The sequence below is a fragment of the Labrus bergylta genome, chromosome 2 (genome assembly GCF_963930695.1).
Source record: "Labrus bergylta chromosome 2, fLabBer1.1, whole genome shotgun sequence".
NCBI lineage: Eukaryota > Metazoa > Chordata > Actinopteri > Labriformes > Labridae > Labrus > Labrus bergylta.
In genome coordinates this window covers 762,034-779,209 of record NC_089196.1, presented here as the reverse complement: position 1 = coordinate 779,209, position 17,176 = coordinate 762,034, and the positions used below count along the sequence as shown (strand labels likewise).

The 17,176-nt window shown below is 40.3% G+C and overlaps 1 protein-coding gene across 3 annotated transcripts in view; it reads left to right on the top strand.

Annotated features, from left to right (window-relative positions):
- Nucleotides 1-17,176, top strand: part of ppp3cca (protein phosphatase 3, catalytic subunit, gamma isozyme, a) — a 30,038-nt gene that overhangs the window by 10,517 nt on the left and 2,345 nt on the right. For 2 of the 3 annotated variants that reach the window (XM_020658005.3, XM_020658006.3), the window contains exons 4-13: nt 2,588-2,699; nt 5,588-5,733; nt 6,459-6,598; nt 6,890-6,967; nt 7,044-7,138; nt 7,238-7,363; nt 8,332-8,409; nt 8,879-8,963; nt 10,661-10,758; nt 13,305-13,331. In XM_020658005.3, the coding sequence (XP_020513661.1) occupies nt 2,588-2,699; nt 5,588-5,733; nt 6,459-6,598; nt 6,890-6,967; nt 7,044-7,138; nt 7,238-7,363; nt 8,332-8,409; nt 8,879-8,963; nt 10,661-10,758; nt 13,305-13,331 (985 nt within the window). The remainder of the gene's footprint in view (nt 1-2,587; nt 2,700-5,587; nt 5,734-6,458; nt 6,599-6,889; nt 6,968-7,043; nt 7,139-7,237; nt 7,364-8,331; nt 8,410-8,878; nt 8,964-10,660; nt 10,759-13,304; nt 13,332-17,176) is intronic. The other variant, XM_020658007.3, reaches the window with a different exon arrangement.

Genomic DNA, 17,176 nt, shown 5'->3' with positions numbered 1-17,176 from the left:
TTTTTTTTTGTCCCAGTCCAGCCCTGGCAGTAGTTGTACATGTCCGATGTGTCCATGGGCAAGACACGTAACCCCAAGATGCTCCCACTGCTTCGTCTGTGGTGTATGAATGGATGAGTTAATACTGATGGACTCTTTACTCAGCAGCCTCTACCATCAGTGTGTGAGTGTGTATGAATGGATGAGTTAATACTGATGGACTCTTTACTCAGCAGACTCTACCATCAGTGTGTGAGTGTGTATGAATGGATGAGTTAATACTGATGGACTCTTTACTCAGCAGCCTCTACCATCAGTGTGTGAATGTGTATGAATGGATGAGTTAATACTGACGGACTCTTTACACAGCAGCCTCTACCATCAGTGTGTGAATGTGTAGGTGTGACCTGTGGTGTAAAAGAGCTTTGAGTAGTCAGAAGACTAGAAAATAAATATAAAAAGTCCATTCACCATATACCGTACATGTTTAAAATAAACACAGAAAATGTCCCTAAACAACTGTGATGAATAATCCCTATAATCTAGCTTTACATTATGCAGTCAAAAAATATAGAAATTACATGTTGAAATTTGGTTGTGACATCTGTAAAATGGTTTTCATTTCGGTAAATGAACGTCTGAAGTTTGAATTACACTTGTGTTATTGTTACCACAGCACACCCTGAGGGTTAAATGAAATGAAACCTTTAACTTTAAATAACTCAATATGTACTCTAACCGGATCTGGTGGTTTTCAAACCGTTTTACCAAACGTGTTTTTTATCAGAGAAAACCAGCCCTAAGATCTGTGTGCGAGTGTACAATTCGAGTGTAGTGAGTGCGCAGTGACAGCAGTGAAGCCGTCGGCTGCCTTTCAACTGTGACACACATGCGTGCACACAAGCGCTTTCGATACGTTGATGCTGTAGCAGTTATTAGCGCAACGTTTGTAAAATAATTACTGACAAAACACCGGTATGACAGGAAAGCACTGTGAAATTGAGAACGTGTAACTGTCTATTAACTGTGTGTGTGTGTGTGTGTGTGTGTGTGTGTGTGTGTGTGTGTGTGTGTGTGTGTGTGTGTGTGTGTGTGTGTGTGTGTGTGTGTGTGTGTGTGTGTGTGTGTGTGTGTGTGTGTGTGTGTGTGTGTGTGTGTGTGTGTGTGTGTGTGTGTGTGTGTGTGTGTGTGTGTGTGTGTGTGTGTGGGTCTTTTAAAAAGACTCATGATAAGGTAGCAGCCATACTAAATCACCAACACTGAAAACAACATTAACAACACAACATGAGAACACCACACAATTTAGAATAGATGTTACAACATGTTACAATTCACTTAGCAGACGCTTTTATCCAAAGCGACGTACATCAGGGAGTAAGTACAACAGTCATCCATTCATACACCGCCACGAAGCAGCGGGAGCAATGCGGGGTTAAGTGTCTTGCCCAAGGACATCGAACCCTCAACCTTTCGGTTGAAAGGCAACGAGTCTACCAACTGAGCCACAGCCGCCCTAATAGATATTCAAATACACAGTGACCTTTCAAGAAAAATAACCAAATGCCTCTGTCACCACATTCTTTGTGATACTCATAAAGGTATTAAGTGTTTCTATTTGTAGATGTTTTTGAAGGTTATTCCATGCACAAGTGCATGTTGGGAAAAAAAAAGTTTACCCCAGATCTGTCAGAGCTCAGGATCAAGTAGGGCACCACATTAGAGGATTGCAAATGATACCCAGTAGAGCTGAAATAGAGATGGTTACAGAGGTAAGTATGGCCGTTTGACAAGTCTACTACAATTGTCTGTCTTTTCCACTGAAGACTGAAACATGGCGTGGCTAACTCATTTAAACGCACACTTCAAGCATGTCCTTTTCTTTGCAAAAGAAAGATAAGTGACTCTGAAAACTCCCTCAAAACATTCACTTACTGAGCCATGAGAAAACACATCATTGCTTCTTAGATGAGAGGGGTAGTGGAACTTGTGTTAGAGCATATGATAAAATATAAAATATAATATTTGGTTTAATTAGACTAAAGAACAGATTGATAAAGAAGTAAAAAATGTCATATGATTGTAGACATTATAAATATATTCTGACAATTGTCATGAATTAAAACACAGCCCTCAGGTAACTTGTATGGCTAACAGAGGCAGTGTACCTGAGTGAGTGCATTGAGTTCTTGAAATAAGTTTGCCGAAGTGTTTGCACTGGATATGTCAGTACACCGAACACAATTTTTTAAAATTCTACCTAAAAATGATACTTAAGGTTTTTGAATCTTGAGATACTTAGACCATCAGGTTTTTATATCACTGATTGTAAACTGAATATTTTTGTATTGGAAATGTTTTTTTCCGAACAAAAGAAAACTTTCAAGTAGGGGCGGCTGTAGCTCAGTGGGTAGAGTCAGACGTCTCTGAACCGGAAGGTTGAGGCTTCAGTCCCCAGCTCCTGCACATTCTTTGTGTTTTATAGATGCTGAGGTTTGAAAATGAGTTAACAGCTGATTGAATGCTGAGCACGTTCTGGGCACACTTTTTAAATGTGTGCGCATCAGTACAAATCTTTGACTTTTTCTCTCCCTGTCTGTCCTCCTCGCAGTGTGTTCTCTACCTCTGGTCCCTCAAGATCAACCACCCCACCACACTCTTCTTACTGCGTGGGAACCATGAGTGCCGGCACCTCACAGAGTATTTCACCTTTAAACAGGAATGTAAGTCGAGAGCTTCTTTGCCATTTGAAAGCCCATCTAATTGCTCTATTATCTTTGTTCCACTTTACAGCAGTATGACCTCTATCACTCAAGTCAGTTTAAGTGCTGCATGTCTGCTGTGACACTATCTTGGGTTAAAGGAGCAATATGTAACTCTGACACCTAGTGTTTAAAATGGGTACTGCAGTCTAAATTCTAAACATTGTAGAGAGCTGTCTCCCCCCCCTCCTCTCTAGAGTGGATGCTCTCACAGGTCACCATGTGGTGAACACTGAAGCTTCAGTGTTTATCCAGCTCTGCATGGGTCTGTAAACCTTTCTGTGTTCTAACCTCTCTCCATTTTTCAAAAACATCTCCAATATTGATCCTAGTTTGAGCACGTTTCTTCTCGTGGAGCTTATTAGAAACATGCAGAGGCTTTTTAGGTCGGGTACAATCACTTCTATCTGAACCACTTCTCTTGCCCGTTTCCACCGAGAACATACAGACATTTAGTCATTAAAATACTCAGATAATGTTTTATTGAAATCTATTTGCCAGATAATTGAACATTTAACATAGTAATGCCGGATTGATTTCATGGGGAGTTAAAGAGTAATTACTAGGGATGTCCTGATCCCGATCTCAACTATCAGATCGGAGCCGATTTGGGCATTTATTAACTGATCGGTGATCGGGAATTTGAGGCCGATCAGCTCACCCCGATCTTTTACGTCAGCTGACGTAAACCTAGCACAATTTGCGGCAGACCGCAAACGTAGTAGTATCAACAACACCGCACATGTATCAACACCGTGGCTAAAATGTCAGCAGTGTGGAAGTATTTTAAAATAGAGAGCGAAACAAGTCAAACAGCCACTTGCAACGTCTGCAATACCATCGTTTCGCGAGGTGGTAGCACTACAGCTGCGTTTAATACCACCAATTTGATAAGACATTTAAAAACCAAACATGCTACAGAATATAGCGCCTTCGCTAATGCAACAGAGCAAAAGGCTGCTGCACCGAAGCAACAAACTCTGGACTTTAAAACAAAGGATAAATATCCTTGAGGGAGCAAAAAGGCCAAAAGGATTACAGAGAAGGTGGTTGAATTCATCGCTTTGGACAATCAGCCCATCTCCGTGGTAGAGAATGCAGGTTTTAATCGTCTTCTGGAGCTTTTGGATCCACGCTATGCCCTGCCGTCTCGCTACATTTCTGACACCGCTTTACCGGAGCTGTACAACAAAGTTCGTGACAACATACTAGGGGATTTAAAACATGATGTGACTGTTGTTAGCTTCACGACAGATATTTGGAGCTCTGATGTTTGTCCCATGTCATTGCTGAGCCTCATTGCGCACTGGATACCTCACAGAGCAAACCATCCCCAGATCAGACAATCCACTACATCATTGATGAGAAGAGGAACCGCCTCTCTGCCAACAGGGTAGAGATACTGGTTTTCTTAAACAAGAACCTTCATTTCATTTTGAAGTGACAATGAATAGATTAAAGAACACTGTAGAAGCTCCAAATGCACTTTAAGAAATTGTTTTGTTAAGAGTGCCTTGTATTTTGATGTTCCGGTTTTATTGTAATACTTCTACAGAAAGTTATGTTTTTTATTGACTTAAGGATGCTATAATAGGAATTGTAATTTTTGGAATATGTTTTAGAGAATTCATGTTTTCTCTAACTTGTGCCTATTCAAGTGAAACTGTTTACACCACTTTTATGTGGAAATTAGATGTTTTGAATTCGTTTTTATAGAATTCATTTTTTGTTAAACTTGTGCCTATTACAGCCAAGCTGTTATACCACTTTAAAGTGGATCTACAATTTATATTTAAGTGTACTTGTTATTTAACTAAGCACTAAGTGAATGTGTCATTTGTTTTCATGACTGAATATTAAAGGTAAAAGCTTTTACACCATTCTGAGTAGAAATTTGATTTTATATGTGAGTTTTACAACACTCACACACCAGCTGGACTAAGTTGAATGTAATAAGCTGAAGACATCTTGTAGTTACTTAATGTTTAAAAACATTGTTTTTGTCATACTAAAAATGTGGACCATCTCTTATCTAGGCAAATATGAGTATTGGATCGGGACTCGGTATCGGTTGATTCTCAATATAAAAAAATCGGATCGGGGACCTTAAAAGCTGATCGGGACATCCCTAGTAATTACAGCTGTTGAGCAGCACGTCGAGCAGAACAGAACCAAATGTACCACTGAACCTGTGATGTTTGTTCAGCATGCTATCAGCCTTTAACTTACAATGTTGGACTCCAAAGGCATTATGTGCCCATGCTGAACTACCCAGAGAGACGTTGAGACACACAGCTGCTTTTAAACAGAACTTCAGATTCACCAGGGTTGATGGAAGGCTGTATATTCATGTGAAGGCATATTTCAAACTAGAGGTGAAGTAGAGCTTTGTCTACTTCATCTGGACAATACACATGTCTGTTTTCTTCAGTTATGATTAATCATTAAGTTTTAAGACAAAGTAACTGAAGTTTGAAAATTGTTCTTTTTTTTTAACTTTAGTGTCGTGTTTGTGAGGATAAAAAACAAAATCATTTTTGAGATCCTTATCTGAAAAACATCAGCTACCATGACATGAGTGTTTATTTATTTTTGTGGATTTGAAATGTATTTAGCAAGAATTCTTAGTAGCATTTTATAGTACCATGTATAGTGCATCATGCATATCTGGCTGAATGTTTGTGAAATGCAGTCTGAAATGTCAGTTTCGTAATTCTGTTGTGTGAGGACAGTTATGTTTTATATGTTCTGGTTAGATTTTAAACAGTAGCTATATTTGGTAAAATAATGATTCTTGATGAGCTTAACGTTTCCTCACTTTCTGTGTTGACCTTGTGTGATTGCTGCAGGTAAAATAAAATATTCTGAGCGTGTATATGATGCATGTATGGAGGCCTTTGACTGCCTGCCCCTTGCTGCCCTGCTCAACCAACAGTTTTTATGTGTGCACGGCGGACTCTCACCAGAAATCAACTGCCTAGACGACATAAGAAAAGTAAGTGTTCAACCCCTGACCCATGAAGATGTGTACAATCAAAGGAAATGGCAGAACAATTAAAGGATTTCTTTTTTATATTAAGATCTGTACTGTACATGTCCATTGTGATATTTGATTGATTTGGTAATTATTTATTTTTTACAGACTTCAAATGAACTAAAAAATGAATGGTTACATTAGCTCCTCCCATCCTTCTAACTTTATCTAGCAGTGTAGAACTTCCATGATTTGTATTTTATACCTTTAGGACAAAAATGAATATAGCAACCAGATACCACAGCTGTGTCTGTCTCTCTCTGTCTGTCTTAGTGAGAGAGGGGATGAGACACACAGTAAAGTAAAGATGCAGGGTGATCATGGGATCTGTTACCTTAAATCTAAAGCTGCTCCCTTTTCTACCTCACACTGCCCTCTCGCTGGCTTGTTTGGTCAGGGAGCAGAGGCCAACTGCAAACTCTATCTTCACATTAGCTTCCAATTATCAAACATAAAAGGCTTCACTACCATTTCAAATATAATGTTATTCATATGGGTACTATTTTGGAACGTAGGACACATTAGTATTGTGCCCCCTCTTAATCTGAGGCAGATTCAAAGATTTGTATTGATCCAACAGATCAATCATCTCTACCTGTTGCCACTTTGGTTTTCTGCATGTAAGAAGTCATCCTGCACTCTGGAGTTTCTCTACCTAGTGTGTGTTTGTGTTTTGTGTTTAACAGTTAGACAGGTTCAAAGAGCCGCCAGCGTTTGGGCCAATGTGTGACCTGATCTGGGCTGACCCTGGTGAGGACTATGGTAGTGAAAAGACCTCTGAACACTTTAACCATAACTCTGTCAGAGGATGTTCCTACTTTTTCAGGTATTGCATTCATCACTCCTGCTGCTGTGTTACCTAAATCTACTTCATTTTCAAACACATAGCAGCTTATTGAGGCCTTTTCTAAATATGCTCACAGACTCAAACTGCTGCTTATGATTATAGTATATGCTTAATGATCACCTAGCATTATAGCCTACATTTAGCTCTTGATGCTAAGCATCCTTAAACACCTAGCTCAACAAGTCATGAGTGTCCTAATGCTGTTTCTTTAATCATTACGGTTCATGAAAAGCTTTAACCTCTCTCTGGTTCTTTGTTTTTTTTTTCCAGTTACTCAGCAGTTTGTGACTTTTTAGTTAATAATAACTTGCTGTCCGTAATAAGAGCGCATGAAGCACAGGATGCAGGGTGAGTAGGGTTATGATTTGGTGATGAGTTTACTGCACAACATGAAACAGATTGTTGAAATTGAACTTTGTTTCAGGTATCGGATGTACAGAAAAAGCCAGACCACAGGCTTCCCCTCATTAATCACTATCTTCTCAGCTCCAAATTACCTCGATGTCTACAACAACAAAGGTCTGGCTTTCTCTCACTCTCCTCATTGTAGATTGTATTCAACAGCTTCCAGTCCTTGAATCTTTCCTCCTCTATGTTTCAATGTGTTGTCACTCCCAGCTGCTGTGTTAAAGTATGAGAACAATGTGATGAACATCCGACAGTTCAACTGCTCGCCACATCCTTATTGGCTGCCCAACTTCATGGACGTCTTCACTTGGTCTTTACCTTTTGTTGGAGAGAAAGGTATGTTTGTTGTTTGGGCAAAATAAACCTTTCATTGAGTTGTCTGTTTCCTCTGCTTTTTAAAATACACAAAGCCAGGATTACCCAGAAACCCCTGTTTTTTTTTTTTATAAGTCATGTAAACTGAGTGAATTCTAACCAGAGCCCCTTTACGACCACGGGAACTTTCCCCCGGTACTACGGACCTTTTCAGGAACTATGTGCATTTGGACTGCAGGAACCAGGCTCTTGATTTAGTTTGGGGGTACCCTGTAGGTCTACCCCTAAAAAAGACCCTGGTGGCAGGTACTATTTTCCTTTGGGTTGATTTAGTTGATCTCTTAAGATGATGCATTTTTAATACATTCAAGTGTTTCTTTGAACCTTTATTAACTTATTCATGACCATTAAAAATGTGGCTTGACAAACAAACTACATTTGTGTATGTTTTGTTTGGACATTAGGAAAGTGTAAGCTCCATTAAAATACCATCTTTGATTATATTACATCCTACCTTGGTGATGGTAAATCTTTTTCAGAAATCCAATTTTGAAATCCAACAAAGATCTTGTGACTGATGTTTGAAACTTCTTTTGTTGAAATCTAGTTCTTTATTTTGGGAATTCATTGCAGGGGTTTAAATCATTCATCATCTTCAGAGGTGTGTCTCTGGCTTTGGCTGAAATGAGGGGAGTGAGGTATCCAATCACAGGGCAACTTTAAGTGTGAGTGCGCCCTCACTTCCTCAAAGAGAAGTCCCTGGAACTAAAAGTTCTTGGGACCTTTGGAAGTAAATGGGGCTATAGATGGTGGAGTTTGAAAATAGTCCAAGAGAAATGAAAACATCACGCCATAAGAAGTTGTCAAATGTTGCTTTTGGTGTATAAATGATTCTGTTAGTGTTTTATCTTGTGTAGGAGTACATTAAGTATGTATGGTTGTTTCTTTTGAGAATCCTGTTTTAAAGCAGTCTTCATTCTGCCCCACAGTCACAGAGATGTTGGTGAATGTACTGAACATCTGCTCTGATGATGAACTCATGTCAGAGGGAGACGACCAATATGAAGGTAAGACAAAAAGTCATAGTTCATACTTTTACTGGTTGATTCTGTCCCCACTGGATGTTGGTAGTCTGCTTTTATTAGAGCGTGTAGGGCTCGAGTTGTTCACTTTCTCCATTGTGTCTGTTCTCCTGTCACTTAATAGTATCTTCAGGTTAGTTTGTAAATAGCTTTTCATGTCATGTGATTGGTATGAAGCACTTCCTTTTCATCATGTCTGAAGTTAAATGTGGGGTGACAACCCTGTTCACCATCTTCACATGGCAGCCTCTTAGAGTGGGAACTTTAAATGGTCCTAACATGTTGCACTGCTGTGATCCAGGATGTAAAAACATTGGAACATATCCACCAATAAGATGACTTTAAAGATGTATCAGACCATGTTCTTGTTGTTTTTCTGTCACTGTAAAGAACATATGGAGTAAAGGAGGATTTATTTTGAATACTCCAGCTGCTATACTTTTCTTGTTTTTAGGTGGAACCTCAGCAATGCGCAAGGAGGTGATCCGGAACAAGATCCGCGCTGTAGGGAAGATGGCCCGAGTCTTCTCCGTCCTCAGGTCTGACCCTTTGATTTACTTCTTTTGTGATGAGGACCGCCCTTGAAATCCTCCTGATCTGGTTGTTCACATATTCACCTCAAAGCAGGAGACTCTAGTGGTTAGATGAGCGTTTAGACACGTCCAAACACTTGAAGGCTAAGAGAGAAGTCCAGTCTTCTCCTCTAACTTCAGCATGTTGTTGTTTACACTGTAAGGCCATGTTCACACTCGACTTCTTTTTTACATACAACCCTATGGAAACAGGAAAAAGGATATCACCTTTTCAAACAGCGCTGTGCCCGACGCCTTTTTCAGTTGAATTGTTTGAACTTTTCAGAACAGCGCCGTGAGACATCAGCCTTTCTGACAGCTGACCAATCAGGACGAGTCGTGTAGGTCTGCGTGTACCTTCCCTAGTAACCTACGTCCCTGGTTACCCAGACATATGAATGCATACATAAACCATGCATCTGTTGTTCAAGGAGCATCCTCCTCCTCAAACGCCATGCAATGGTTGCACTGTATTCGACATTTTACCAGCCAGCGTTATCGGTAGAACGATGTCAGACCAGAACTTCCAGCAGATACGACAACGTGAGATAATACGATGTATGTGGTATGAAACTCTAAATAAACCTTATAAACACATAAACAAACACACAAACAGTCGTTTTTCTGAACTGTTAAAACGGAGTGTTTTATTCTGAAAATTAACCGGATGTTTTAATGTTGTATCGGTGTCTGACTTCCCGTCCTGTTTGTTCTTTTCTGTGCTAAATTGATGCGTCTGCTCCGGGACGGTTGCGCCGTAGGCTAGATCCCGTTGCTAAGGTTACAGAACACACAAGGTGCTGAAGTCCAGTGTGAAGACGGCCTGAGCACTCTCTTTGATCCTGGGTAGATCAACGTATAGATACATAATAAAGGTCTGCAGGAGGTGTCTGTATGTTCACAGCTTCTGATTCTGAACGTATTCAATCAATTCTTTTTGATTTTTGCCAAACGTGATGTGATTTCCTTCTGTCCTTTTTGCTTTGACCAGCATGTTAATGATATCCATTAATACTGTTTATATCATGTTGAATACTGGTCCAGTGTGGTAACGTTAGCTGTACCTGCAGTCCATCAGAGCTCTGCTGAGTAAAGCCAGTCCACCACCAGTTAGGAGGCTTCACCTACACATACTGGTACAGCAAATAAAGATCTTTAACTTCAAATATTTATGCAGTCATTCCTTTAAGTTACAATCCAGTCCATCCAATGATTTCCTCTAAGTATGATATTTAACAGGATGAACTTAATATACGTTGTACTACTTTACCCGCTCACTCACAGGATTCAAACCTGTCGGCTGTCTTCACTCAGTTCACTCTGCATTGTCACTAAAAAAAAATATGATAATCCCTCTTTGAAAAAAATTACTATTTAATTGTCCATCAGGAGGTTTCACTAACTCTCACAATCCATCCAATTGAAGTGTGTTCATTTAAACCATGTTTACACACATCATAACACTTCCTTAAAATTATTAAAATGACAGAAGTTGTGAGTGTTGTTGTGGAGTGTAGACCCGGACATGTAAGGACATTGATTACAGTCTTTGTCTGATTAGGTAGAGATTATATATCCAGTGAGGGCTCAACCAACAACCTTTGGTTACAGAACAGCCTGGTGACCAGGATGTAATCTATGGGTGTGTTTTGTTTGTTGACTAGGGAGGAAAGTGAGAGTGTGTTACAACTGAAAGGCTTAACTCCGACAGGAACTCTCCCTCTGGGTGTGTTGTCAGGGGGGAAGCAGACCTTACAAACTGGTAAGTGTGTTCAATACTTTGTTCTTTCATTCCTTTTTGGACTTTTCTCACCATTTCACCAAATGCCTAATTTTTTTTAAAGCCTTGAGTGGTGCCTTGTAGGCGTGACTCAGGCAGCCTGATGTTACAGTCCCAATTCCTGAAAAATTCACTTTGTAAAATGTAAATGAAAACAGAACATGATGATTCACAAAACATTAAAAGCCCATATTTAATTTATAACAAAGACAACTGAGAGATGTCTTTCAATCTTTGAATGATATTATGTACTCTAGTCCAGCCTTTCCCAAACTTAAGACTGTCGCGGCCCACTTTGAAATACTATATTACTCCAGGGTCTGTTATAAAATAAAAGTTATGACTACAGCTCCCACGTTCAGTAAGGGTAAAATGTTGGACATGACAACATGATCTTATGGCAAGATAGACACAAAAGTTTACTAAACAGATATTAAAATATCATATGATATTATGTCCATGAATAGTCATTACAAGCCTTACTAATCACTCTGTTTGAGGGGTTGGCTCATGGTAAATATTATACTTGGTGGAGGCCTTTTCACGGCCCGCCTGTAGTACCCACACGACCCACCAGGGGGCCGCGGCCCACACTTTGGGAAGCACTGCTCTAGTTGATAATATCCACAGATTCTGTGGAGAAGTCTTTCACTGAGTGGTAAACCCCTCCCCCTTTTTACTACTCTTTTTATACTTATCATAACCCTCAGCATTTCACAACTTTCCCCTCTCTGTCCTGATGTCCAGTTAGGGAGACTAGCTGGACATCCCTTTGAAGGCTTGTAGATCAATGATACCCCCACATGAAGCTCTGGCTACACTTTGACTCAAGCCTCCCACCCAGGCAGAATAAAGTTTTTGGGCTGAGCTCTAGGCTGTCTGGGTGTGGAGGGCATCCTGCCGTCTGGATCTGGGTACTAACCTTGTGATCTAAAGGTCAGTACCTGTGCTCGTCCATCAGAGGAAATGCAGGGTGTCAGGCTTTGTCATGCTGGAGTCTCACAGAAGTCGCAGGGCAGTCAAAGGGAAAACCACATCTGTGACCTTTTGGAGAATATCAATGCCCTGGACTTCTCCCCTAGCTGCAGCTTTGAACAAGGGAGGCCAACTGGGGGTGGTGTACCTATTCTATCCAATCCAGATTCTTCAAGTTGTATTTCCTGCCTTCTGTTCAGTTTTTGAAGCGCAGTACTTCAAAAAATAAACGTTCATTTCAAGCTTTCTGACGAGCAGATGTGTCACCATTTAATGCTGCTAAAGAGGAGAGATTGCAGCTACAATGCAGCCTATGCTACCTGCTATCTGCAAACTTTACATTTCAATGTGTAACTGTGAGGAAGCTCAGTGAGAGGTGAGAGAATCACCTCGCTGCAGTCAGGTGTGTGTCACTGATTGGCTTTGATTAAGCTCAGGTGCTCTGTGCTGACTCATGATGTCACCTTCAGAGGTAGAGAGGTTCTCCCTGTGTTCCTCCAGTGTTCTGTGCTGACTCATGATGTCACCTTCAGAGGTAGAGAGGTTCTCCCTGTGTTCCTCCAGTGTTCTGTGCTGACTCATGATGTCACCTTCAGAGGTAGAGAGGTTCTCCCTGTGTTCCTCCAGTGTTCTGTGCTGACTCATGATGTCACCTTCAGAGGTAGAGAGGTTCTTCCTGTGTTCCTCCAGTGTTTTGTGCTGACTCATGATGTCACCTTCAGAGGTAGAGAGGTTCTCCCTGTGTTCCTCCAGTGTTTTGTGCTGACTCATGATGTCACCTTCAGAGGTAGAGAGGTTCTTCCTGTTTTCCTCCAGTCCTCTGTGTGTATATAAACACTAACACAGATCTGTGTGTGTATTACATTTCCATTGTCTCCCAGAGTTTAAGTTGGGGTGTGACTTCAGTCTTTGGTGTTATCTCTTTGCTTTTTGTTTAGTGTTTTCTGGGTCTCCTGGACATTTTAGTTCAGAGTCAGCTGTGGTTTAGTAGTTCATCATGTTTGGTGCATTAGTTAGTTTAGCTTGTTGTGACTCTATACAGTTTCATTGTTTTTTTCCCTTTCCAATCTATTGTTTGTGATTCTTGTGGTTAACCTTCTGGGTTAGGCTTATTACAGCAGCATGTTCCAGTAAGAAGAGAATACAGCTGTTTATGTTTCAAAGAAAAATAAAAAACATCTTTAAAGAAAAATATGAATCATCATGTTCAGTTCACTGCTGAATAGATCTCAATGATACTCAATTATAAGTAATTGTTCTGTAGTCATGTGTGTTCTTCCACTTTGACTTGGAGCCTCATTGTGTATTGTTTTTGTTGTTCATCTCAACATGCACTCTAAGCGCTCAGCCGTACCCCCCCTCCCATCACCTACACTATTTTAAATCTCTGCCTTCCTACCTGCTTACTTTCACTTTCCAGGTGCTCTGGTTCTGATGATGATTGTCTGTCCTGTTAGAACACAAGAGTTCACTCATGTAACTGTTGTGTTTTTCTGTCTCTTTGCTGCCTTTGATGACTCCTTCTCCTTCTTCTCCACACTCTCTTTAAAAAGCTACGGTAGAGGCAGCTAAAGCAAAAGGTATGGATGGCTGTTTGCCTCATGTTTCTGTGTGTTTCAAATGTATTTGTGTCCCTTCTTCTTGGTTTTGAATGTCTCTGTAGTGTTCCCACAGTTTTATTATTCTATCATATTTTATGGATTTAGTGCAGGTTGCTCTTGTTTGTTCCAGAGTAAAACAGGTTAATTGGATAGATTTGTGTCCATAGATCAAATAATGAGAGCAGAGTAGAGGAGGAGACATCCCCTCTGTTTACATGTGCTGCTGTCATGGTCTTTTAATATCTCAAAGTGAATATTCCTGGTTAAAAAAAGGTTCAATAAAATAAAGATCAATGTATATTTGTTCTGTTGCAAAGTTACGCATACCTTTAAAAGTAAACATTTCCACCCAGTCCTAAAGAAGTTCACCACCACAGAGGATCAGATATTAAAAGACAAACCATATGAAGGGTATTTTAGAATAATTCAGATTACTGCTTTGGTACCTCATACCAACTGTTACGGCCGATCAACAACTGAGAAATGAAAACAAAGCAATGAATCCCATTTTAGACTGCAGAACGGTTTCCTGTTTCGAACTATACTGTGCTCACCATTTTCAATACTGCTCTGACTTCATACAGATGAAAACCAGAACACTTTCCAATACAGCCCCCATGTACAAAATGAAGCTTTGCCTTGGTTCATGCAGGATGTCATAATGTAATGTGCTGACAGCCAGTTGATTGAATCACAGCTTGTTCTCACATCAGGTCCATTTAAACGTCCGTCTCACCTCTCTCTGCACGCCGTGCTGCTGTTAGCTTTGCCTCCTCCAGCCTTTGAGTTTAGTGATATGCTGCTCAGCTAACCCAGGGAGAATCTAGTAAACAGTTTTTCCATGTTTGTAAGATAATTGTTAGAGTCATGACGAGAGTCTTCCGACTGATATTCACATTTTTTTTGGTATATTCTGTGTTTAGAGTTACAACAAACAGAAATGTTTGAAGCTTATATAATTCTATAAGAGTAATGCTTTGATGAGATAAAGGCATTCAAATAGTGCTGCCTCACTTTTCCTTCAGTGAGTTAGGCCCGTGCTGAAAAGGTTTGTGTGAATGACTTTTTACATATTGACATACTTTCCCTCAAACTGTGTTCACAAGGGGATTTTATCTTCAGAGAGAAAAGCCCTCTAAGACCTAGCTAGGATAAGAGCAGGGACATTCCTGTCGGGGATATTTTCAGCAGCTAATCTTATTACACCATTTCACTGTTGCTCCACTGTGGGCACCTACAACCAGCGGGCTGTAGTGATGGTTAGTTTACCTGAAGTCCTCATGTCCTTCATGCTCAACACATCAACAACAATGAACGCTTCAGTGTGAGCTGTACACTTTAGAATAACCATCATCAATAAAGGCTAAGGTTAATACAAATGTACTTCATAGATATTTGCCTGTTAACAGACAATGAATGTTTATAATGTTTACTTTGGATAGATCTGAAGAGTAAAATACGTAATTAATTGTCAGTTTCAATTTATGTGTTTTGTTTGTGGTCTGCATAAGTCTTACAACACAGAGAGAAATGCTCTGTTTCAAATGTGCTCTCCTTGTGATGTCACAGTGGGATTCTGGTAAAAAAAAAAAAAAAAAAAAACTCCCCTCCCCTGGTATCTCCACCCATGAACTCCACCCCCAGCCTAGAGCAAAACTTTTGCACAGGTCCGCCATCTTTATTCTCTCTACAGAGGAGTGATGTCTACGGGGAAAACTCAGGTGGGGGGGGCCTCATTTCATTTAAAGAGACACACACACCAAAACGGAGCGTTCTGAGAGAGCTGGTTTAGACAGGGTCACAAACCTCCTCTGGTGCTTGATTCATGTTATATTTTGACCAAAGCACAGCATTTAGACCACAGGGGACTGTTTGAAAAGGTGGAAAAGGGGGATTATATGTCCTCTTTAAGTTTTGGAAAGTGTTCTGGTTTCAGTTTGAAGGTAGTTTGTCGTCCCAGTAGTATTGACTTAACTTAACAGATACCTGCAGACAAGTGCAGCTGTAGATCAAAACGTTTCAATTTCAGCCACAAATCTACCTTATTGTCACGAAAGCCAATCAGCATTTAGATTTCCTGACTGCCTTGAATGCATCATTAATGACCTCCATTCAACAAACAAACATCTTCTCTCACAAAACTGCATCATGATGATGTTTTGGTAAACATCAGACCCGTTCATTTGAAAGAAAAGAGGTTCAATATCCAGGTTTATAGCTCTTCAGTTAGCTGGGATGAACCCTCTGGGGTTAACCCTTGAGGCTCCACAGAAACAGATGAACGGCAACTCTTAGGGAAAATGAAATGATGGTGTTAACTTAATGATGTAACTACCCTCTTTTCATCTGAATACATATGGTCCATGCTACATTTCATAGAAATAAGTCTTTAAGCCATTAGTCCATGACATACAGTTCAACCTGTTAAGCATTTATTTATAGCTGATTATTACAAATATGAACTCTTCCTTATTTCACATTATCTTTATATACTTAATACATTTTATCTAACAGTCTGAACCTCATATTTCTTAAAGGCTTCACAAATTGAAACATGAATCTGTATAGACATTGGGTCATATATGTAGTAGAAATGTGAAATACATTTTGAAGTTGGTGCCTTCTTGGCTGAGAAAAGGCAGAAAGTGTCTTTTTGGCTCATGTGGATGAAAGACAACAACTCCCAGAATACACAGCTCCGCAGGCCACTACCACTAAGGTCCTCTATTTACAGACATTTACTACAACACATAATGGCCGTTTCCTCAACTGATTCAGCGATTTCTTCCAGAATTGATCTTGTAAATTCCTGTCAGAAAACAGGATCATGTCTGTGTCCATAGACAAACAGTGAGAGCACCGACACTACCAGTCCGCCCCAGCTCGAGCCGGCCCCCGGGCTGCAGCAGCCACGGCAGCAGAGGCAGCAGCCGTCTCGTCACTATAATGCGGCTCGTAGAGATAGCCACTAACATCCAGTTCGAGCACAAGACCTTCAAAATCCCCTTCATCCATATCAGTTTGAAGTTGAAACATACTTTTATCATACATTTATTCTTCTCAACTTTCTCCATAGAGCCTGTTAGCATAGCTTCCTAGCAATATGGCGGACGTTAAGTTTCGATTCTGGGAGTGAGTTCCCACCCACTGATCTGTGATTGGTCTGTAGCTTCAGTGGTCGAAAATATAAGGAACTATCATTGTAGTTTCACCCCGCTAACCGCAACAGCTTCCAGTGACTCAAAAATCATCATTTTGCATCATCGGAGGCTCCTTTTAAGACTTAAAAATACAAAGATTTCCCATCTCAGGGAAAATGACGCATGACCATTCAAAAATACTACCAGGTTTCTAATGATACAAAGCTTAATGCTAATGGGGGAAGTATCCCTTTAAGTTTGTTGGTTTGCGCCCTGACTAGTTTCCTGTGTGTGTACGATGCAGTAAAGCCGAACTACAAAGGGTCATTAGGGTCATTGTGTCTGTACATTTTGTAAAGATCAACATCACACCAGACTTAACTGCTTGGTTGGTCATTCTTACCATTCTTAATTTTTTCTATAACAGATATTTTTCTAACATTAAAAAGAGTTGATCTGCTGCACAGATTTAAACCTAACCCAAGTAAAGGTACATTTCAAAAACAAGCTTCCTGTTACAGATATGTGTTTGTGTGAGTACCAGCAGCAGCTAGTTTAAGTTCTAAATGCACATGTAAACCTTCCCCTCACATGGTGCACTCTGTGTTGACGACTTCTATGACTGAAGAGTTTGTGCTTTTTCTTTGCTCTCCTTCTCTGTCTGCTGCTCTCGGCTCTTCCGGA